General features: G+C 39.2%; 1 protein-coding gene across 4 annotated transcripts in view; it reads right to left on the bottom strand.

Annotated features, from left to right (window-relative positions):
* Positions 1–1,091: 1,091 nt before the first annotated feature.
* LOC106882263 (double-strand break repair protein MRE11) overlaps positions 1,092–24,499 on the bottom strand; it is a 46,389-nt gene continuing 22,981 nt past the window's right edge. For 3 of the 4 annotated variants that reach the window (XM_089341923.1, XM_014932877.3, XM_089341922.1), the window contains exons 5-8: positions 14,243–14,334; positions 10,848–10,967; positions 8,192–8,628; positions 1,092–1,630 (exon numbers count right to left, since the gene is read on the bottom strand). In XM_089341923.1, coding sequence (XP_089198049.1) covers positions 1,513–1,630; positions 8,192–8,628; positions 10,848–10,967; positions 14,243–14,334 — 767 coding nt within the window. In that variant the 3' untranslated portion in view covers positions 1,092–1,512. Of the gene's footprint in view, positions 1,631–8,187; positions 8,629–10,847; positions 10,968–14,242; positions 14,335–24,499 lie in introns of those variants that run through there. The other variant, XM_089341924.1, reaches the window with a different exon arrangement.

The following is a 24,499-nucleotide window of genomic DNA, read 5'->3' as shown; positions in this document are numbered from 1 at the left end:
ACTTTACAGTTAAGGAACTAGTAGGAAAGGACATTACTTTCTTCAACAAGGCATAAAGGGACATGAAATAAAGATTTTATAATGCATGCACTTTTAAGAAATGTAAGTAAAATGTAGATACAACCCAGAATTCAAAGAAACAAGTGTTCATCTACATCAGCAACAACTAGTCAATAAGAGGATTTGACAAGTTCACTGCTGTGCGGAGTGCAGAATCTAACCTTTTGGCTCCTTGCCCTTCGACAGTGAAGAAGAAAGAGAGAGTAAGAAGGTAAATGTTGTCACTAGAGATTTCTAGACCCATGAAACTAATTCACCAAAAACATAACTTTATTCTATAGTGTTTTCTTTCAAATTTTATACCTTGTCTCCTTTCTTTGAATCTTAGAATTAAGGTAAGATAATTCAATACAAAACCTAGATCTTAAATTATTAAAATGGCCAAAACAGTAGAGAACAGTGATGTTTGCTTTAACTAGTATCCAAATTACAGAACTTCACTGTTCAAATCACTGACAGACTTGATTTATCAACACTGCTTCACTGATGTAGCAACTACCATGTGCAAAAAAGTTACACTTTATTTGTCATCATAACAACAAAATTCAATCATCTAACTTCACTACACCAATCAGTTAATGATTATAGTTCAATGTCTTTTAATGTGCATCTCTCAGTCTCAGCCCTTCCTAAGCACTCGAGTACATCAGGCAGCAAGTTGATGCCATTGGTTTCTATTAGCTGCAGTTTTCTCCGCATTTGGTTATGTGATATTGGTTTCTTGTATCAGTTATGAATGTTCTATGCCATGCAGTCTTCCCCTCTTTTTATCTTTGGTGGTGTACATTTGAAAGTTGTAATGACACTGTTCTGGTAGCAAGAGTATGTGACCTATGTTCTATGATTTCATTGAGTGGTCTTGTGTTAACTCTCTTTAGATTGTCTTTAAGTTATTGTCCAAATAACATTCCATTCTACACAATATCAATAAACCACCCACCAATCAACCAGCCAACAATTTATAATTGAAATCAGATAAATACTAAAAATATCAAATATTAATTTTAGAAATATTACAATCAAAGACAAAATAAATACCTAAGAATTTTATTATTAAAGTAAAATTCTTATCAATGAAAATGAAAACAAAAACAAAACAAAACTTCCCGAAAATACTGGGTTTAATACACACAACACACACATACATGTGTGTGTGTATATAAGTATGTATTACAAATTTCAAATAATTCAAATGTTTCTTGTAAATTTATTTTTATACAACAAAATCAAACAGCAAGGAGACTATCTATATACACATACATACAAACATGTGAGTGTATTATATATATATATATATATATATATATATACATATATAAAGTTACAAATATTTCAATTGTTTTCTTGTAAATTTATTTTTGTCCTGCAGAATGATTAGTCATTAAACAGCGAAGAGAACATATATATATATATATATATATATATACACACACACACACACACACACACACCTCAATCATCATCATCAAATATAACACCACGTTTCATTGACTGGGCTATTCTTTCAGTAGTCTTCCTGTTTTTCACAGATATATTTGAACTGTTGCTGGTCTTTGGGTCAGAGTCATCACTGTTATAAGAGCAAAAAATAGATGTTTTAGAAGGAGAATCCAATTAACACTTTTATAAAACATGCTCATAAATTTATCTTACATAATTTCTAATGAGTAATTATTGTTTCTTAGCCTCAGGTTAGCCTTAATTGAGCTGACCTATGACCATCCTATCTTTTTGTATATCAGGGACTACATAATCCAGTACACCCTTTTCATTCAAGATGGTAGGGTGTGATTTAAGTGGGAATTGACTCTTTTTCCAGTGAGTCAAGCAACTGCTCTCTTCACATTGACTCAATTTCTCTTGAGTCAAATCAAGAATTTCATGAAGCTCAGTAAATTATCTGTCATATATGTTATGATACGCGTATACATGTTACAATATTCAACCAACACAGTAACCAATATGGATGATCAACGCAGTCAACTGCCACCGACAGCTCATGCAGTTCTTTATTGATTCAAATCTGTCTAGTCCACTTTCAGTCATGTGGGGGTGTACAGGATTCTTCAATAACAATATATACATACAAACATATCATCAGCATTATAACATCCACTTTTCCATGTTCGCATGGGTCAAATGGAATTTGCTGGAGCAGACTTGCTACAGCTTAATGCACACCCAGTCACCAACCCTCACTTGTTTTCACATAAGAAACTGCTTACATGACAGTGACACTCATTTACAATTGTCATGCAAAGCCAAGGCAAGGAGACAGTAACAACACACACCTCTTAACAGCATCAAGCACAGTATCTGATCAAGAAGAAAAGAGGAGGAGGAGGTTGGCAACAGCAGCAATGTCACCATCACCTAAGCTAGTAGGTGAGAGCAAGGGTTCACAGTGGACTAAATAGTCAATGTCCCCCTCCCTCTCTCTCATATATATATATATATATATATATATATATATATATATATAGAGAGAGAGAGAGAGAGAGAGAGAGAGAGAGATATCATCACCATCATCATTTTAACATCCGTTTTCCATGCTGGTAGGATGGTTTGACAGGAACTAACAAGTCAGAAGACTGCATCAAGCGCTGCTGTCTGTTTTGACATGGTTTATCTGGCTGGATTCCCTTCTTAATGCCAACCACTTTACAGTTGGATGCATTGTACACAGCCCCAGCAGCAGCGAGGTTAACAAATAGCTTGCAGGACACGGCCCTTCGACTGGGTGAGGTAGAATTAAAAGACAGCAAATGTGTCTTTCATTACAAGGGAAACATACCTATCTCAGGTGGAGAAAGAGAGAGGGTAGAAAGATGGTGAAGATGTGATAGGGATTGGGCAGTAGCCATACACCCAAGTAACAGGGTGATGTATATATTGAAGTGGACCAGGGATTAGAGAGGGTAGGTAAGTTCCCAACATTTTGAAAGGAGAGAGAGAGCTAGAGGTGGAGTGATGTAATGAGAGGGTGCTGGTAGAGGGAAGAGGTATTAGGAGATGTTGTGTGGGAAGGTATTTAACACTGTACTCTAGCTTTCACATCAATGACCAAATGAGTGAGCAAGGGACCCTATCAAAGACTTTCTTCATGTCAACAAATGCCAAGTAAAGTGGTTTATTTTTGACTAAGTGCTTCTCTTGCAGTTGCCTTACTACAAAGATAAGACTCAAAACCAAACTGCATCTCATCTAGGTTAACTCTCTTCCTAAGAGTTGATCTAAGGTCCCTTCTGTAAATTTCATGATCTAGTCTAGCAATTTCATATCTCTGTAGTTACTTCTGTCCAAGGCATCACCTTTCCCTTTGTAGCAGTTGACTATAATGCTGCTACACCAGTCATTGTGCATGACCTCTTCCTGGACAAAAACCTGATTAACTAAACAGGTGACTAGGTCATATCTCACTCTGGCAGATATTTTAAGTATCTCAGCAGTAATTTCTGATGGGCCAGGAGCTTTCCCAGTTTTTATATGCTTAATTGCTTTATCTATCATGCTGCTGTCAACTCTGATAACTGGTCCCTCTGCTGATCCACATTAGGTAGATCCTCCTTTTCCCATGCATTTGCCACATTTAGCAGCCTTTCATTGTGACACTTCCATATCTCTTCCTTTGCAGAACCACTAAGTCCAAGTGTACCATCAATCCATCTGAACATTCTCTCTGACAACATTACAATTTTCTTTGATTTATCTTGCAATCTGAAATACCTTATGCCTTGGATGTGAGGGCTTCCAGATTATTGGGTGAAATAAATATCAGAGATGGTTTATCAAGCTCTTCTAAATCCATTGCCAAACAGGAAACACTGCTGTATTGTCAGCAGGCATCTCAGAGTCACAAGCCTTCCACCTCTTAGACTGTACACTACACTTGAGTGGGGCAGCGAGGGCTGAGTTAGTCTTCACCTATGGAAAGATTCCCTTTGCAGTCGCTCATCAACCATAGCATTCTTTAGCTAGTTTCAGCTGCCATAGTGGCTTTCTTCAGTTGTTTGGATTCCTGATCTATCTTTTGCACTGATCTAGATGGAAAGCCACAACAGCTGACTTCAATGGGGAATGAGGTCACATGCCAGCCCTTGACAAGGGTCTCATCAACTAAATCCTCAATGAAAAATGACAGAAACTTGGTTATTGTTGCTGGTGACTTCCATGAACATGCTGGGCAACACTCCCATGGATTTCATGGTGTGTGTGGAGGTTACGGTTTTGGCACTAGGAATGAGGAAGAAACAAGGCTGCTGGAGTTCTGTGATGCAAATGATCTGACTATCAGCAACACCAATTTCAGGAAATCAGCCCGCCAGTCACCTGATTACCTATCAGTCAGGTGGCCACATAAGCCAGATTGGTTCCATCCTCACCGGGCAATGAGAGAGACTGATGCTTGTAAGTGCAAAGTCTTTCCCAAGTGAAGAGCGTACAACCCAACACAAGTCACTAGTTAGTGACTTCAGAATTAGAGCTAGGACTGAGAGAAGCTTTGAACAAGTGATGCATATGAATGAAGACAGTTGTATAAAGAAGTGCTGATCACTTAAAATGGATGGCAACTGTGGAAAAGGAAGACATGGGATGAAATAGTTAGGGCCAGTGTCAAGATGTTGAGCTTCACAGAGAAGATGACAATGAACTGAGATTCTTGAGAATACCCACCCACCTCAGTGAACATTAATTCACACATCCCAGCCTAATGAACCAAACCACTTTTTCTTCATGCACCATGCTTGTCTCTCCCTCTGCTACTCTTGTAGCCCAACACCATTCTGTCATCTCTCTCTCCTGTCCTCAAACTGCCAATTATAACACTGCTACTCTGTTGTACTTTCTATATAGCCATGTTTCACCACTCATTACATTCCCTTTTCCCTACCCTCTCTCCCTTTGCACTCTTGTGAACTCCCTATTCATGCACCCTGTCTGATCCTCTAATACTCTATTTATATTCACTTCCTTGTAACCTGAGAGTATGCCCTGATGCATTATCACCATCTCTCTTTCTTCTCCATCAACTGGAGTAACCATGTATCTCCTCTATATCAAGGCATCTGTGTCTGTCCTATCATAGTTTAACCTCTTACTACCTGGCACAAGGCCACCAAACTCAATACTACTCCCCTTTTCAGTTGAGGGATTAATCGACAATCTGGCCTTGGGATACAAATTCTGAATGCACAATACCATATTTCCAGGGGTGATGCTGGTGGCAGGTCTTCCACCATCACTCATCATCTTCCAGGGACATTCTTCAGCTTTCGAAGCACCCGTGCCACTTGAAACATTGCGTACAACCCATTGCCTCATTGCCATAAGCTTGTCGAAGCATACTCAATGTCTCTGTAGCAGATTTCTCAAGTTTAGCACAAAATTTCACATTGGCTCTTTCTTCCTGTCCATGACAAAATCACAGACTACAGCATACATGTGATCACAAAAACATAAATTTCACAATTTGTGAAGTAAACACAGCAATGTCACTTGGCACACTGCCCCATGAAGGTCACTGCTTGTTCTCACTGCACATGCAACCATGCGCAGCCATCTGTTAGCATGCTACAGAACTAGTCCGGGAACTTTCTGATACCACATTGTGTGTATATATATATATATATTTAACTTAGATGCAGCAGTACTAATTATCTGATGCGAGAAGTCAATATACATATACTTCAGAGAAAAGCGTTAGTCAAGCACAGAGTATAATAAGAGTTTATATAAATGACAAGAGAACATTAAATTATGTAATGAACTTCATTAGCTTATAGCTGTTTCTGCTATAAGATGCAATACACTCATAGTTGAGTGCTTGTGTGTCACCTTATAGCACATTATAAAATGGAGCTTCACTTTTGAAGCTCTGATGAAAATGGTACACAAACACTCAACTTGGAGTGCATCGCATATTATAACAGAAACAGCTGTAAGCTATTGAAGTTCATTACATAATTTATTGTTCCTTTGTCATTTATATAATCTCTTATATACACACACACACATCATCATCTTCATCATTTCATATGTTTTCCATGCTGGTATGGATTGGACAGTTTGACCAGAGGTAAACTGGAGAGCTACACCAGGTTCCAGTCTGATTTGGATTGGTTTCTATATTGGATACCCTTCCTAACACCAACCACTTTAGTGGAACAGATCAACCCTAGGACTTCTTTTTTTCTTTTAAAGCCTGGTACTCATTCTATTAATCACTTAGGTCAAACTGCTAAGTTATGGGGATGTAAACACACCAACAAGTGGGGGTGGAGGACAAACATACACACATAGATACATATACACACATATAGATATACACATATATATGTATATATACATACATATATATACACATATATACATACTATATATACACACATACATACATACAGTGGAGGGGGAGAATAAATATTCGTACATGTCAAATTTCTTTATTTATTTAATTTCTAATGAACATAAATGGGATATACCAATACTATATTTGCAAACACATGCTAACATGGAAAGCGGATGTTAGATGATGATGATGATAATATATATATATACATATAATATACACACATACATATATATATACATATGATGGGTTTCTTTCAGTTTCTGTCGACCAAATCCACTCACAAGGCATACTTTTTCATACTTGCACAGGTCAGGTGTGACTATGTTTGTTGTAGCAGCATTTTCTATAGCTTGATGCCCTTCCTGACTCCAATCCTGGCTAGCTTCCAACTAAGGTAATAATCCACTCTGTTTATTGAAAATGAACATGTCAACACGTCAAAAACCCTTGACATGATTTTGCAGTGGATAGCAAGCAACACTACTGTATGAACAGTGAAGCTTTTGTTTACAATCAGCAAACAGGGAAATACAAACTCCATATCATACATGCACATACACATGTATGATGGGCTTCTTCAGTTTCCATCAACTACTTTCATTCAGTATCAAGTTTGTAAAGCCACGAGTTTGATTCATGGACCAGGCAGTGAGTTGTATTCTTCAGCAAGGCATTTCATTTCATGTTGCTCCAGTTCCACTCAGCTGAAAATAAATACTAACAGCAGCAGCTTGGGGTTAACCTTGTGATGGACTGATGTTCCTTCCAGGGAGGAGTCTTGTGCTCTCAGTCACTCAACAAGTCAGAAGCTGAGATAAGTGCTGGCCTAATGAGTACGTAGACTCAAGATAGGTTTTAGCTGTAGAAGGTTTATCTCCAGCCTTACACAGCACAATTTGGTTCAAACCCCATGCTCTCTCCCCCACCTCTCTTTTCTCTCTTACCATAGTATCTATTTACAGCTAGGTTCTTAAAAGGCAGCATATTAGCAGAATAATTTGAATGTCAGACAAAATGCTTTGCAGTATTTGTTCCAGCTCTTTACATTCTATCAAGATCAATTTACCTTTCACCTTCTGAAGTTAATAAAATAATGTACCAATCCAAATAAACTTCTTTCAGAAACAGCTTGGTATATTGGTGGACAGGCAAAGGCATGGCAGAGTATAACGATTAAAGTTGTAGCTGAGAAACAGGTAGCTGACATGGAAGGCTGGAAGCCATTTGAATATTGGAAAAGAGTTAACTGTTTCCTGGATATAAAAATGCCAACATCATGACTGTTGCTCAAAGCTCTGTGAACACTTTAAGGGCTGTAAGATGTGACATGGACAGTTGCAACAGAAACTACAAAGCTATGGGCAGCAGGGATGAACAGGGCCTTAGGCTCAAATCTAATGGCTATGTGAAGCTGCTGGAGATTGAGGTTAATTTCTGGTAGGAGATGATTGCTACAGGAAGGTCATATATGTGACAGCAGGATTTGGCTTCTTGCCATACCTCCAGAAAAAATCAGAAATGGTTGTTTGAGAATTTCTATGACTTCACCAACCTCAATTTCTGGCTTCATAATTTTCCCAATTGTAATCCCACGGATGTCTCTTTAAAACATCCTGCATATGGACTGGCAAATTATGCAGCTGGTCCAAGAATATAGCCATGAAAACTTCAATGAAAGACATTCTGTGCTCTCAAGTTGGAACTGACATCCATAAGCAAGAAGATGTAAGCTAAAGTAATGAAAAAGTAGTTTAAACTGAAGAATACCAATTTAATACTTACTCTGACTCAGATAGTTTCCGTTTTGACTTCTGAGTAAAATAACTGGTCATGTCTGAAGATTGTCTGCTATCAGTAACCACCTGAGCTTTACTCCTGGAACCTCGGGACCCTCTTCCACGACTTCGACCACGTGAAGTGGTTGTTTCTTTCGCACCTCTTCCACGGCCACGCTTGGACTTACTCGGTGCTGCATTGTCATTTGTAACTCCAAAGTCATCTGAATCATCAAACACAAGGGACTCATTGCTGCTGCAGCTTTCATTACCATCTTTATCATGCTGAACACTTGAAGATTTTGCAGTTCTGGACTGGGATTCTTTCAATGCTTCACTCAAGTCATCATTGCTCTCATTCTTTTTAGCTCGTTCTTCTTTGTAATGTTGTACAATTGAGTAGATATTCTCCTCAGATGTCAGTTGTTTCTGGTTCAGATATTTCTATATCAATCACAAACAGAATATTTATTGATTTATTTATTACTATTTGATACCATGTATTTTGTGAACAATAGCATTGTTGGCTACAGACTGGTCGTTCACCCCGTTTCCAATAGTAAAAGTGTTAAGGTGTTTGTGCAACTGGGCCAAAAAATACATGATTTATTGTTTCTTTTGTTGGTGTGTACAGCTCTCACCAATGTATAAATGACAAAAAACATCACACACACTTTTACACAGCTTCAGTCCACCAAATTCCACTCACACTATATTGGTTGATGTAAGACCATGAAGTTCATTTTAATTTGCTAATGTGTACTTGTTAAGCTGCATTAAAGTTTGAATACCATACTCTTTGAATTTAAAATATTTTCACCTAAAGCATCAAATGTTTGCTCAGTGACTGAGAAAAATTAGAGAAAACATTGCTTGAAATAGAAGATATTATCCCAAGAAGTCACACAGCAGGATTCAACCTGAAACCACTGAGTTGCAAAACAAATTTCTTAACCATACAGCCATGTCTTTATTTTAATAACAATGTCTAAAGCTCATAATTTTCCAAGCCAAATTCCTTCCTCCCCTCCACCTCTATCTCTTCACCAAACATCATTGTACTTTTGACATCTAGAAACAGAAATCATATCTTTTAACTTATTTCAGTGACCATCTTGGGTTTTAGTTTAACAAATCGACCCCAGTACTTATGTTACATTAAGGCTGCTATTTCCGGTGGATTGAACGACAACATACAGATACCTACTACTGGTAAATGTAAACTGTGAATAGCATGAATGTCAAAACTACAATTGTCTAAGGCAGCAAGATTACATTTTCCTAGTCCTTGGGTGTTAATATGATCCAAGCAGTCTAAGTACTTTATGTGTTGTAAAAGCTCTATGAAGGTGACCCTTTTGTGCTATCATCATCATCATCATCATTTAAAGTCCGTTTTCCATGCTGGCATGGGTTGGACGGTTTGACTGAAAACTGGTAAGCCAGGGAGCTGTACCAAGTTCCTATCTGATTTGGCAAGGTTTCTACGGTTGGATGCCCTTCCTAACGCTAACCATTCCAAGAGCGTAGTGGGTGTTTTTTGACCTGACGCCAACATCAGCCACAACTACAGTCTCACTCAGCTTGACAGGTCTATACAAGCACAGTATATCGCCAAAAGTCTCAATCCCGTTACTGCCTCCATGAGGCCCAATGCTGGAACGGTGCTTTTTATGTGCCACCAGCACAAGTGCCAGTCAGACGGCATAGCCATGACTATGATTTCACTTGGCTTGACAGGTCTTCACAGGTACAGTATATCACCCAATGTTTGAAGGGTGCTTTTAATGGGCCAGTTAGGTGACACTGGCATTTGGCCACGACAATGATCTCACTTGGCTTGATGGGTCTTTGCAAGCATGGCATATCACAAAAGGTCTCAGTCGCTTGTCATTGCCTCCGTTAGGCCCAACATTTGGAGATTGCACTTCATACAAAGAAATCACAGCCAATAAATTATTGTTGTGCTTGTCAAACACCTGTTTCACTAGTTCATCCTGACAGTAGTCACAGTAATTACCCCAAAAACTGATTTATGTGGCTTCAGATGGGATCAACAATACTACAAAAATTACCAACACTTCAGCAAATTTCAACAGAGAGACAACAGATGCAGGCGACAGTGACACTGTAGAACTGACTTTTAACATAAGCACAAAACCTCAAATTTAGGGAGCCTGGTATAAAATTTCATTGACCCTAGAAGTATATCTCAATAAGATTTGAACAAGGGATGTAACTAAGCAGCTCCCCCACCCCCCCACCCCCACCATGTAGACCCCAGGAAGTGGGCAAAATCATCTTATCTTGTCTTTGGTTGGCTTCTTAATCTTGTCCATAGTCTAGGTGTGCATTCCATCACCCTGATGGATCTTTTAATGTCATCGACTCTCATGTACTGTCGAATTCAGATGTTGGTTTTCTTGATGCTGGGCATAATTTGTTTCATTACCTGTTATATACTTAACAAGTGTTTAATTGATCTGTAGCGCTGAGATAAGGTAGATTGTAACCCTTAACTAAATAAAGACTGCCACCACTAGGCCACTACAAATGTGACCAGAGTTCTATATACATATAAGCATCAATCAAATTTTCAGTAAAATAAATATAAATGATTTAAACAAAAGAAATGTATTAATTAACTAAAGTTAGCTTATTACCTGTGTTTCTGATAACTGATGTTTAACGATGTCAGCTATTGCTTCCTTTTCCTCCTTCTCAACAAATTCATTCACAGCATAACCTAGGCCTTTCTCCGTAAGAATCTGCAGCTTCCTTTTCTACCAAATAAACAGTATAAACACAGTTGCATGTATTAGCAGAGTCAGTATAGAAAGGTGGAGTGACATATCAAGATATAGAGAAATGAAGAGATATTACCTTCCTTCATTGGACACTAAACATCGCTTGCGAAGACCTGTTGAGGCAAGTGAAATTGAAATCGAACTAAAATCGACGACTGGCACCCATGCCAACGTCGTCTCCTTCATTGGACATGAAACTCGGCTTCCGAAGACCTGTTGGGGCAAGCGAAATTGTGATGGTATCTGTGCCCAGCGTCGCCTTCCTGGCACTTGTGCCAGTGGCAAATGTAAAGACATTCGAGCAAGATCATTGCCAGTGCCGCCCGACTGGCTCCTGTGCAGCCGGCACGTAAAATACACCATTTTGAGCGTGGCCGTTGCCAATACTGCCTGACTGGCCTTTGTGCCGGTGGCACGTAAAAGCACCCACTACACTCTCGGAGTGGTTGGCGCTAGGAAAGGCATCCAGCTGTAGAAACTCTGCCAAATTAGATTGGAGCCTGGTGTAGCCATCTGGTTCACCAGTCCTCAGTCAAATCGTCCAACCCATGCTAGCATGGAAGGCAGACGTTAAACGATGATGAGAGAAATGGAGAAATATAGAAGCATTTTAAGATATGCAGACAAATATTATAGTATAGAAACTGTAGATATTTAGCGAATACACAAATATAGATGTATGATATATATATATATATATATATATTTATATACAGAACCTCGATTTTCGAACAACTCTGATCACAAATAAATTGTACTTTATCTCCTGTCTTTCTCATATTCATTTAATACAGTAGTACCTCGGTTTACAAACACCTCTGATCACAAATAAATTGTGCTTTATATATATCTATATCTATCTATCTCTATATATATATATATATATATATATATATAGATATATATAAAGCACGATTCATTCGCGATCAGAGTTGTTCAAAAACCAAGGTACTACTGTATATGGCTAGGCACAGGAGTAGCTGTGTAGTAAGTAGCTTGTTTACCAACCACATGGTTCCAGGTTCAGTCCCACTGCGTGGCACCTTGGGCAAGTGTTTTCTACTATAGTCCCAGGCCAACCAAAGCCTTGTGAGTGGATTTGGTAGATGGAAACTGAAAGAAGCCCGTTGGTGGTTACTCTGAGAGTGTAGCAGCTAGAATAGGAATAGCCAGGGAGCTCCTACCTCTGCTGGCAACTAAAGGCCTCTTGCTCAGGATGAAAGGTAGACTGTATGATACATGGGCCATGACTGCTGAGGACATGCGTAGGCTTGAAAGAAATGAAGCTAGTATGATCCGCTGGATGTGTAATGCCAGTGTACATACATGACAGAGTGTGAACACCTTGAGAGAAAAGTTAGACAACAGAAGCATCAAATGTGGTGGACCCATGCAGTTGTCGAGTGGTACCCACGCGAGCGAAAATGACCACTCGGAAGGCCTCCACAACGGTGGAGTTACAATTTTAGGAGGGCAATTGGGACCACATGGATGAGGAAGGCACGATCCAGAGAGGAGTGGACAGCGTGCTGTGACCAGCGGTGTCAAATGGACGCCCAATGGACTGGTCGGTCAAGTGATCAAGGTGATATTGGCCTGCTTAGGAGGTTGTTATGTCCTAGCATATGCACTGCTTCCTTAAGTGGAAAATAATATAGCAGCACAAACGTACAACAGCTGAAACATAGTGAAGCAACAGTCAAAATGAGGACACCAGTCTGACTAATATAAACAGTATACATAACTAATCAACTGACAAATAATAAGTGAAATTGAACCAGTGTGTGTATTTTTTATTGCTTTAATGACCCTCCCAAGATATAATATAAAAGACATTGTCAAAATTTGTGGGTATTTCCATACATACAATAAAAGCAGCCAATGCACCTATTTAGCCACTTATGTATGGAAATATATAAGTGGTGTATTTAATTCTGACAAATCACAGTGAAATGACATTCACTACATATATATATATATATATATACCATCATCATCATCATTTAATGTCCATTTTCTATGCTGGCATAGGTTGGACAAGTGACAGGAGCTGGCAAGCCGGAGGGTTATTATCAAGCTTCATTTGACTGTTTTGGCATTGTGTTTTATGGTTGGATGCCCTTCCTAATGCCAACCACTTTACAGAGTGGACTGGTTGTTTTTTTACATGACTTGAAGCTTTAAGCTAATACAATATTGCCCCTCTTGTGTTGTCTTATTTTATTTTGTGTTCATTACGGCATGCATAGATGATGTTGATTTGATGGAGAGAGTGAGCATATGTGAACACAAACATTTGATCATTATAAACAAATCAGTGTTGTTCATTATGAAACTGCAGAACCCTCAACAGGGAATCCATGGAGTATATATATATGTGATGGACTCTCCTGTTGAAGACAACATATGAGCATTCAGCTTTTGCTGAACAACCTGCACAAATGATTTGTTTATAGTTATCAAATGCTCGCACCGCATATTAGTTCCCTCCCTCCATAAAATCGACATTGTCTCAATAGGTGCGCTGTGTACTACACGTCGTGTTGCAATGATCGCAGAGTAGTGTGTGATGAAGTGTTTTGTTCAACAACACAATGCACCACCCAGTCTAAGAATTGAAATTACGATTGCTAGATTGTGAGTGCAACATCCTAACCACTAAGCCATGCGCCCTCACACACACATACAATATATATATATATTACAAGTAGAAAGATATATTTTTCAATGCATAAATACTGATAGAACAGTATACATGGGATAATATCCCTTACGTGTTGAAAAATATATCTTTCTACTTGTACTACAATACATTTCAGCGTTTCGAAAACAAACATAAGTTTGTTTACATATGATGTAATTTATATTACATCTAGCGTTTCTGGATGACTTTATAAGTTCTAAATTGCAGAAGAATTTGTCAGTAAAGCACTTGACCGGAAATCAAAGGGATGTGAGTTCGATTCTCATGGCTGGTTGCTGACAGATTTTTCTGCGCTGTAAGGGATATTATCCCATGTATACTGTTCTATCAGTATTTATGCGTTGAAAAATATATCTTTCTACTTGTACTACAATACATTTCAGAGTTTCAAAAACAAACTTAAGTTTGTTTACATATCGCAATATATATATATAGTTCATTAAAAGTGATTTACAGACAAATAATATTTTAGAAAATTGTTTGTTGCTATTTTAAAATATAGAGAAAAACAGGGTGGAGGTATAGTATGTAAGATTATATAACTAACCGGCTCTACATTTTCAAAATGCTTCTTCACAATGTCTTCAACACGAATTGCATCTAAACTCTCAGTTTTGAAGTTGGTTAATACCTTGCTGTCTATAAAGTTTGAATAAAGAATACTTTTTCTTAATAATCATTTCAAAACATATATCCGCAACAGTGGTTAATATCTTATTGTCTACTAGAATGAAGAATACTCTTTTAAAACATTTTTACAAATATATTTCTAGAATAGCAGTTAATATATTTTGGTGTACAATGTTTGAATAAAGAATATATTTATTAATATTTTACAAAATATATTTATATGACTGCAAAAGACTGTAAACACAAAATCTTTTAATTTGAAAATATTTTATGAAATGCAAAAATATTCATGACTATGTTATGTCATAGACTTACTACAAACAAAAAGTGGGAATATTTCTTTCAAGAAATTTATCAAATATTAACTTCATCTCATTTTTGAAAAATCGTCACCATCACCATCATCATCATCATCGTTGCCATCATCATCATCATTGTCGTCATCTAACTTCCACTTTTTCGTTTTTGCTTGGGTCAGTCAGAATTTGTTGCTTTTCATGTCACAAACCCTTGCCTCTTTCCAAGTAAGTTTATATTTTCCCAGAGCTAAACATGTTTTTCAAAGACTAGAAATGAACAAGAGTACACACACACTCAATGACAGTCTCCTTTCAGTTTCCATCTGCCAAAATCCACTCAGAAAGCTTCAGTCAGCCCAGAAGTCATGATGCCTATGTGCAGTGCAGTGGGACTGAATCCGAGATCACATGGCTTGAAAACAAGCTTCTTAACCACACAGCCATATCTGCACGTTTTTAACTAAATATTAAAAGGGATCCCAGAGGATTAACAATTGCCAAAATGAACTGAAATGGTAAAAGGTGGGAAGTGCTCTTCTACAGCAGCTACTACAAAATAGTAATAATAATAATTTCTTTTATTGGTCACATGAACCCGAGACATAGAGGACAATATCAAAGGGCGAGATACAACACACAAAATAAGTGGGATCTACATTGATCAAAGGAAGACACTACAACATTAAAGGATATATAAATAGAAGTTAATAATGAAAAAAAGGCATTGGAGAGGCAATGCATATCCTGCATGCATACAAGAATAAAATGAAATATAATTTCATAAATATACTCAGACAAATTCATATTTCAACAAAATTACATCAGGAGTTATTTCCCCTGCTTATTGTTTATGTATATGTAGTGAAAAAAAACAAAAAGCATTTTGATTCACCTGACCAACAGTTTTGAAGATAAACAAACCAAAATTTAATGAGTTCAAGCCACTCACCCAATGAGTATTTCAGCCGTTTTCCAGTAATTTTGCAAACACACAATGACCATGCTTTGCTTACGTGTGCAGGGTTAATAAATACAATCCCCAACAGCTGGGTAGTCTGCTTAGGGTAATTTGAGATAAACCCTACACAAAAGTCCCAGATTATTCCACCATCCCCAAAATCTTCCAGTTTCTTTCCTCCTACTTAGAAAAGTATACTCGGAGTAGATCCATTCAATCTCACCAGTCTTGCCATTCTTGTCCACCTTTTGCTAAATATACTAGAAGGCAGTACCTCTCTCTCTGCCCTCACCTTCCTCTTCAAATGATATTTGAAGAAATTGATGAAAGCTTGGTGAGAGAGAATAATAATGCTTGTCTTCAAACCTTTCAAACAGGTCCACCACACAGCCTCTTTTGCCACAGTCACTAAACAGAGAAAGATCTGCCTTCCTTCCCTGCTAAAGGAAGGTGGTGTGTTGATCTTCACTATACACTTGGTGGACAGCTGCATTTGTCTTACATGAGACAGTAGCAGCTCAACAAGTTTCTAATGCATGGACACTGAACAATTACATATGGAACGGTTTTATCCCCCCTGCAGGCATCTCGGCAGTTGGCACTCACATGCTTGAAGAACTTGTAGCAATACCATACCAAAGACTTTTGGAAATTGTCCATGATCTTCAATCCAAAAGTCTTCCAGAAGAGACCTCTCAGACTGTTCTCATTTGTTTTCCTGCTAAAGGTTTTGCCCAGCTGGTATAATGCAGTGAGTGCCTGACAACATTCTAGATGCCAAACACCCAATCTTGGTCTATGTCTGACCCATGACTGTAGCTCTGTGAATGAGATGAGCTGCAGAAGGCATGTCGCACAAAGGACGCCCACCCCAGTTCACCTTTGTTTTCATCACTGTTGTTCACACCATGGCAGTAAATTAGGTATTTCTGCAGCTATGTCAGCCTCAACACATGGCACCACATCGTGAAGGATAGCATCCTAAGACTACCACAGAGTGGGGGTCGACAGCAGATGGATTTTCTGACTAGTAGAACCTGACCCTTCCATAAGAATCAAAAAAGCAAGTGCTCCAATGTGGACATGGTTTTCTTGGGACAAGGTATGACGACTAGGCAGTATTACACTACTGAGATGATGTATACATTCACTAGTTCTGCCCAACCTTTCTGAGACAGCTTCCTTTCTGCCCATTTCTGGGTGAGCTTAGCCACCCTGATCATGACCTTTTCCCGGTTCCTATCTACCAGGAGATCTAATCCAAACCAGACTCCAAGCACTTTCACTAGACCCTCTGTCCAGCAACAGAAATCGCCACTAATCAACAATGGACTTGCCTCTCCAAGAACCTGGTTGCAATGTACACCTGATACCCATTCAGTAAAGTGTCAATCATTTCTATATCTGAAGAGTCCAACACCATGACAATGACATCATCTGCAGATCAGACACAGCTCTCCTGTGACATAGTTCCAGTGGAATACTCCTCAAACTCTTCAGCCTTCACAGTAAAAGTTCTAATGCCAAAACATATTATTTGAATGTTCAAAACTGAAAGGTACTGAGAGGTAGCTGTTTAATTTGACAACCATGCAGATGTCGCTATACATTGTGAAGATGGGACCAAAACTGACAGCTTTTAGGACTGCCATCAGGTAACAATAGTTCATCTGTCAAATGCCTTGGACTGGTTCTAACTGACCAGTGCTCCTCCAAAGCAAGATCAATTCCTGACCCATTCTATGATGCATGAGGTGGAGGTCAGGAATATACTTACCAGGGATCACACAGGTTTGTGCACCCCAACAACACCACTGACAATAAGCGCTAGCCTCTTGGCAAGCACCTTAGCTAAAATCTGTAATTCAGTGTTGAGTAGATTTATGGGCCTGAAATTTTCAATCATGTCTCCCTTATTTGGATCCTTCCTCAACAGAGTCACCACTCTCCAGCTCACATGACTGGGAATGCTCCATCCGATGCCAGGTGCAGTAGACAGCTGCCAAAACTGGAGCAAACAAGTCAGACATGTGGAAATATAGCTCATAGTGCAGACCATCCAATCCTGGTGATTTGCATACCACACAGCAGCTCAGTACATTTGCCACTTCCTCCACTAAAACTGGCTTTTTGCAACACTGTTGTCTCAAGTATGCCACTCCTCAAAAAGAGGTCAGCAAAGTGCAGCCGAAAGTTGTGCTCATCTGTTTGAAATCAGAGAGCACACAGCTGTCACAGACCAAATTCTAGATTTGTTGCCATGTTGTGCCTTCACTAGCTGGGCCCAACCAATGGCTTCCAAGCCCTCATGTTTCAGTGCATGCACCCTATCTCGGATAATACAGCCTTTATGCTTGCATGTCAAAGAAATGGTTGAGTGCCATTCTCGCCAGCAGCACCTTGTTCGCTATTTCCCTTCTAAGTTCCTCTTATAAACTACTAACTAGTTTATTTTCTATTCTATTGTTTTCTAAAGCAATCTCTTTGCTAAAACTAACTGACACCTCTCTGATTTTCCTTTCTAAGGAAACCCACCCCGTTGTTGATGATGGCTCCCTTCACTTCCTGTTTAACTAGTCTACTAATCTAAGCACTGAAATCTTGCCTCACCAGGAAGGACACATTCATCTTTCAGTAACTGGGTCTTTGTCTAAGTGTTTTTTTCTAAGTTGACTGTAAAGGTTCTGAATTTGTGATCTATGAATAGCCAACGATCTGAAAATGAGGGCAACATTCTAGATGCTAAACACCCAATCTTTGTCTATGTCTGGCCCATGACTGTAGCTCTGTGAATGAGATGAGCTGCAGAAGGCATGTCGCACAAAGGACGCCCACCCCAGTTAACCTTTGTTTTCATCACTGTTGTTCACACCATGGCAGTAAATTGGGTATTTCTGCAGCTATGTCAGCCTCAACACATGGCACCACATCATGAAGGATGCCTATTTACAAGCCAAATAAAAACCCTATCTAAGTATGATTCATTACAATTTGACCAAGTCTACATTGGTGTATTTGGGAAATTGAGACAAATCCTTTCATACAGTTGGAAATGCCAGAATAGGCTATCAAAGATTTTGCCCTCCAATCCACTACTCCCACATAATCTTTGCTCGTGTCTAAAATCTTGTTCCAGTCACCCACTAATACTAATAAGCGAGATGTGCCTAGGAAAGTCTCTAGACGTCTAAAGAAATCCTGCTATCCAGCTCCTATTGGAGCATTCCTTGTTGGCTATGTCCAAGACCACCATCTCACCAAGTGGGTCTAAGAAAACCAGACACACCTTTCTGAAACAGCACCGTGACACCATTTGATCCAGGTCAACTGGAGGAGGCATAAAACCTTGTAGCTGTCCAGAAGTAGACAAGCGATTGTGTTTCAGAAATCCTAATTTCACTGATGGCTACTGCATCCAGACATACTGACCTGAAGTTGTGGAGCAGGTGACTGTTTCCACATTGCCCTCTGGTCATGAGAATTTACACAAACCTATTTTTAGAATTATTGTTCTAGGAGGAGGGAAAGAAACAAGAGTCAGTCACTTACCCTAGTCTTGTGTTGGTCTTTTTTGGAGGTCTTCAAATGGGCCTTCCAATACCCTCTCATCCAATAAGTTTGTACAAACTCCCACATCATGTAGGAAACGTTTCTTCAAAATACAATACATGGTGGGAGTTGTTCTTATCAGAACCTTCCCTTCTAGGGTTTAGACAATAGTGAGAGCATCAAGACCCTAACTCATTGTCAAAATTTTGTTTTCATTTGAGTTTACAAACTTCATTAATTCTTCATTCTCCTTCTGTAGGACTGTGTAATTGAGAGGCTCATCTGAGAGATGCTGTTCTACTAGTTCCCTCTCTTGCAGTTGATGTGATTGTTATTGTTTTGGTTGCTTTTATTTAGGTTTCACCTGTTGCTGATTCTGTTGTGTTTCTTGCTGCTACTGAAAATGCCGTTTCAGTTCTCAGTGTTGCTGTAGTTGGTTTATCTCTCCTAATGTTGCTGAAATTGTGGGTTTGCAACATTGGTTTTGAGATTGGACACAATGTTTTTGAGATTAATCAGCTTGGTGCCCACAAACTTTTAGGATTTAGGGGATACATCTGTATTTTCACCTACCCTCTTTTACTTTTTGGGGGTTGCTCAGCAATCATCCACTCAGGTATTTTTGTCTCATCTGAGGTCCCTTCTATATCCAAGGAGTCGGTAGGATTTCAGTTTGCCTTTTTGTCTATCTGCTCCTGTGTTTGTCCTTGTAGTTGCCACTGCTTTCCTCTTTGGGTTTGCAATGGATTTGATGTTGGGAATAACAGTTCAGAGTGAGACACCTCTCTTGACTTCTCCACAGTGGGGAAAGAAAGCTTTTAGGTGATCAGTTTTGCCACAAATATAGCATCTGGGTTTCCTACTCTCCACAATCACCTGCATCTGCTTGCACTCTCTGAAACAGAAAAATTCTGGGATAGCATGAACTTCTTCTGGAGCAACCAAATCCTAGAACTCCATTGAAAATTACTGTTGTTTTGTGGTGGGGCTTGTTTTCATGCTTGTCTCCCCATGCTCCACCAGCATAGCCATTAATCTGGCCTGGTCCCTATGAGGAGGTATGTTTGAGATCCTGATCTTGGTCACACGATGTCTCATGTATAAGGAGAACATAACAAACTGGTCGGCGGAACAGGTCATTGTAGCCATCCTGTGCACTTCCTCTTCATTGCTGCATTTAGCTACCACACTCCCATATTGCCTTTCTCGGCAGATATAAACTACAGAAGGCCACACTTCTTCCAGACATTTGTCTATTTCAGTTGCAGAAGGGTATTGTGGTTTTCTCTTTTGTGCAATTAATGCACTTTTATATTATTGACTTTTTTTGGTGCAAATCATTTCCTCTTCTAGGAGTGCCATGACACCAGGTCAAATAATATCTTTCTGATATTTTTGAATGGCCTCCACTTTCCCTTGCAGGAGGAAATAGGTGATCCACTTAATTGTAATATTTGCAAAGGAAGAAATAATCCTTTCTACTAAAGACACAAGGCCTGAAATTTTAGGAGAGGGGACTAGTTGATTACATTGACCCCAGTGTTTCATTGGTACTTTTCAGCCTGAAATGATGAAAGGTAAAGTCAACCCTGACGGAATTTGAACTTAGAATATAAAGATGGACGAAATGCCACTAAGTATTAATAATAATAATAATGACATGCATCAGTGAGCTCCCTGGGAGGAAAGATTAGATCTGATATCATCACCAAGAAGGATGTAAGAAACGGCCAAAAAATGGAAGAAAACTATTTTTAATGCAAGTCATCCCAGGAAACCAAACAACTTTTCTCAAAATTGTAAACAAAATTATAATATCAAAAGTATGTGTTGCCAAAGCAAAACATATGCATAAAAGTGTAAAGAATATAAGGGGCTGCAAGATAGATTTACAATGGAACTGTGAATAAAACTGTAAGCACTAGAACTAATCACATATACATTCCGCATGGAGGAACCAACCTGATGTTGAAAAGTTGACAATTGGAACAAACTCCTCTGAAAATTATCTTGAGGGAAATCAGAACCAAGAAATCAATCCTGTCATCTTAAGACAAACATCAAACAAAACAAATATCAAAAGAACCACTAAAAATAGATGGGCGAGTGAGAAGTATGAATAAGTCATGACAGCATTCTACACAGCACTGGACCAACCAGAATGTAATAAAAGTGAGTTGTGTTTCAATATCTGGAGAGAAATGATAGGGGATGACACTCGTGATTATACTGATGACACTCGTGATTATACTGATGCAAACAAAACTAGCCAACATATGCAGAGACATCATGCATAATAACCACCAAACACCTGCAGAAAGACAGACAATCAAAAATAATGCCAGAATATCAGGCTGAAGTACATGGTGCAGGTACTGAGAATAATGAACAGAAAACCATTATTCAACCTATTGATAGAGACACCCCTGAACATGATGTTGACGTAGGCAACATAGAACCTGAAGTAGTAGATTGCTGAGCTGGAACTGAGGTAGAAAGTAAGGATGAACTCGAAGCTGCAATGGCTAATGCATTCTAAGCAAAAGATGCAGGTTAAGGCCTAAGAGAAACAAATTTTACAGACAAAATAATATCTTTAAAACTGATGCTAAGGAATTCTACAAAGTTAGGGAAACTGTCAAAGTAAAAAAAATCCTGATAGGAAAGAAGTAGTAACATTTTGGAAAAGCATATGGAGCAATAGGGATGTATTCAACAAGAAAGCTGAATGGGCAGTTGGAGGTGGGGAGAAAGAATGCCTGAGAATGAAGAACAGAGATAGAATGATATTACAATACAGGAACTAACTCAAAAGACTCTATCTAAAGCTCATAAGTGGAAGTCTCTTGGACACGACAAAATCTCAAACTCTGGCTTAATAGCTTCTCATCAGCACACTGCCAGTAAATGGAATGTTACACTATCATCAGAAACACTGAAGAGACTCCAAACTGGTTCACATTGTATGTGTTCATGTATTATAAGATATTATTTCAGTTCATTTTGAATTTAATCTGTTTCAGGTAACCTTGATAACGTTGTGTTAGAATAAATTTTCAGATATATTGGTTTGACTTGTACCTTTTTTTCTTAATATGCTGGTACAATAGAAACAATTATTTGTAATGTACAGTGTAATCATCAAATAAAGATGTTATTCTATCCATTCTTGTTCATACAGTTATATACAGAAGAGGAAGAAGACGACCTATATCGACAACTTGCTAGAGGATACTGGTATGGAAGGAGTACAGGAGGTGAGTGGAGAAAACGTGTGGAAACAGTTTTGGGGCATCCTGAGGCATGACCTAAATAGATAGATAGATTTCATATACAGCAAGAATTAGAACAGGCTCAAGATACACCAAGCTAGGTCCATCTGTGGAAAAGAGGGGACACAGATGCAGCGTACAGTGGTAACACCTGGTGAGACGCAGGAGAAATCCAGGCAGGAAGCATCCCACAGGACTGTGTCACCTTAAGTCTTCAGAAAGGGCAACCCACCCAATACTACACCAGGGGGCCATTCCTAGCCAAAAAAAAAAAAAATGAATAAAATGGCCCAAGATGGATGAAACAAAGAAATGGCGACAACTGGACCAAAACCTCGACATGATATTGGAGTGCACACTGGCAGGAACAGTGGAACAGAAAGTGAATGTGCTTGTAACTATCACAATCAATTTGGCAAAAGATCGATTTGAAACAATGGACAGACTGGTTACCACAGCAATCGAAAGGAAACTTAGCAGAAGAGAAAGAGAGATGCACCGTCTGAGGGGAGAGATCAAGACCCTCAATAAGCAGTATAAAAGGGCCTCTACTGATGAAAGAGAAGGCATCAGGAACTTGACAAGTCAGCTCTGTGAAGGCTTAGAAGGTCAGAAAGCACCTGGAAGCGGAGGAAAGAGAGGAAAACCAAACGAGCACAATTTGTCAAGAACCCTTTTAGGTTCACCTGAACGCTGTTGGGGGAAACCAAATCAGGGAAATTAACCAGCTCCAAAGAAAAGGTAGAAGCATTTCTGAGGGAGACTCACAATGATGACCTCAGAAATGAGGCTCTTGATGTTAATCCAAATGCCACTAGAGCTGAAATACCAGTATACAAATTCAACCTCAGCTGTCCATCCTGGAAAGAAGTGGAACAAGTGGTGAAAAAGGCAAGATCAGCATCAGCTCCTGTCCCAAGTGGTATACCTTATAAAGTATACAAGAAATGCTCATGGCTCCTTTGGAGGCTGTGGATGCTGTTCTGAAAGATCTGGACAAAGGGTATCATCCCACCATGTTGGAAGAAGGAAGTTTTGTGCCAAGAGACGAAAACTCCACAGCCAGGATTATCAGTTCAGGATTATCTCCCTCCTGAGTACTGAGGGGAAGATCTTTTCTGTACTGGCCAAAATGATGACACCATACATGACTGAGAATGGGTATATAAACACATCTATCCAGAAAGGTGGGGGTTTCAGGTTTCTCAGGACGTCTGGAACACACTGGAATTCTCAGTCAGTTGATTCAGGAGGCTAAGAGAAGTAAAGGAGGCCTGACAGTGGTTTGGCTGGATCTGTAAAATGCATATGGATCAATTCCTCATGCCCTCATATATGCAGCCATTGACTGCTATCATGTTCCCCTGCATTATAAGGGAATAATCAGCAGTTATTTTGGAGGCATCCAGTTACGTTTCAAAACAACTCATTTTACAACTCAGTGGCAAGACCTTGAGAAAGGAACCATAACTGGGTGCCCGATTTCCCCCATTCTTTTCATCGTGGGTACGAATCTCCTCATATCAACTGCTGATAGAGAAACCCAAGGACCAACAATGGAATCAGGCAGCTGTCAGCACCCAATAAGAGGCTTCATGGATGACATTACAGTAACACTTGCAACCCATGTAGATGCAGAAAGAGTGCTGACTTCACTAGAACACATGGCGACATGGGCAAGAATGAGGTTTAAACCAAAGAAAAATTGAGGAGCTTGGTGATCGGGGGGTGGGGTGGGGGTGGAAGGTAACCAACAAAATCAGGCTGCAAGTGCAAGGAGAGGCCATTCCATCAATAGAGGAAAATCCTATTAAATGCCTTGGAAAGATGTTTGAGAAGCAATGTCAGACAGAAAGATGTCAGACAGAAGCAATGTCACCAACATTGTGAAGCAAGCAAAGGAGTGGCTGATGAGGATTGATAGATCAGGGCTTCCAGGAAAGCTCTACCAACACGGACAGCTCCCAAGACTCATTCGGTTGTTGACGCTGTATGATATTCTAATGACAAGTGGAGAGAAAGATAAATAAATACCTCCGAAGATGGCTAGGTGTTCGCCCAAGCTTCACTTCAATAGGCCTGTCCATAAGATCAGG

The sequence above is a fragment of the Octopus bimaculoides genome, chromosome 25 (assembly GCF_046866305.1).
Source record: "Octopus bimaculoides isolate indiv1 chromosome 25, ASM4686630v1, whole genome shotgun sequence".
Classification (NCBI taxonomy): Eukaryota; Metazoa; Mollusca; class Cephalopoda; order Octopoda; family Octopodidae; genus Octopus; species Octopus bimaculoides.
Note: the sequence above shows the minus strand (reverse complement) of the source record. Positions and strands in the feature narration are given on the sequence as shown.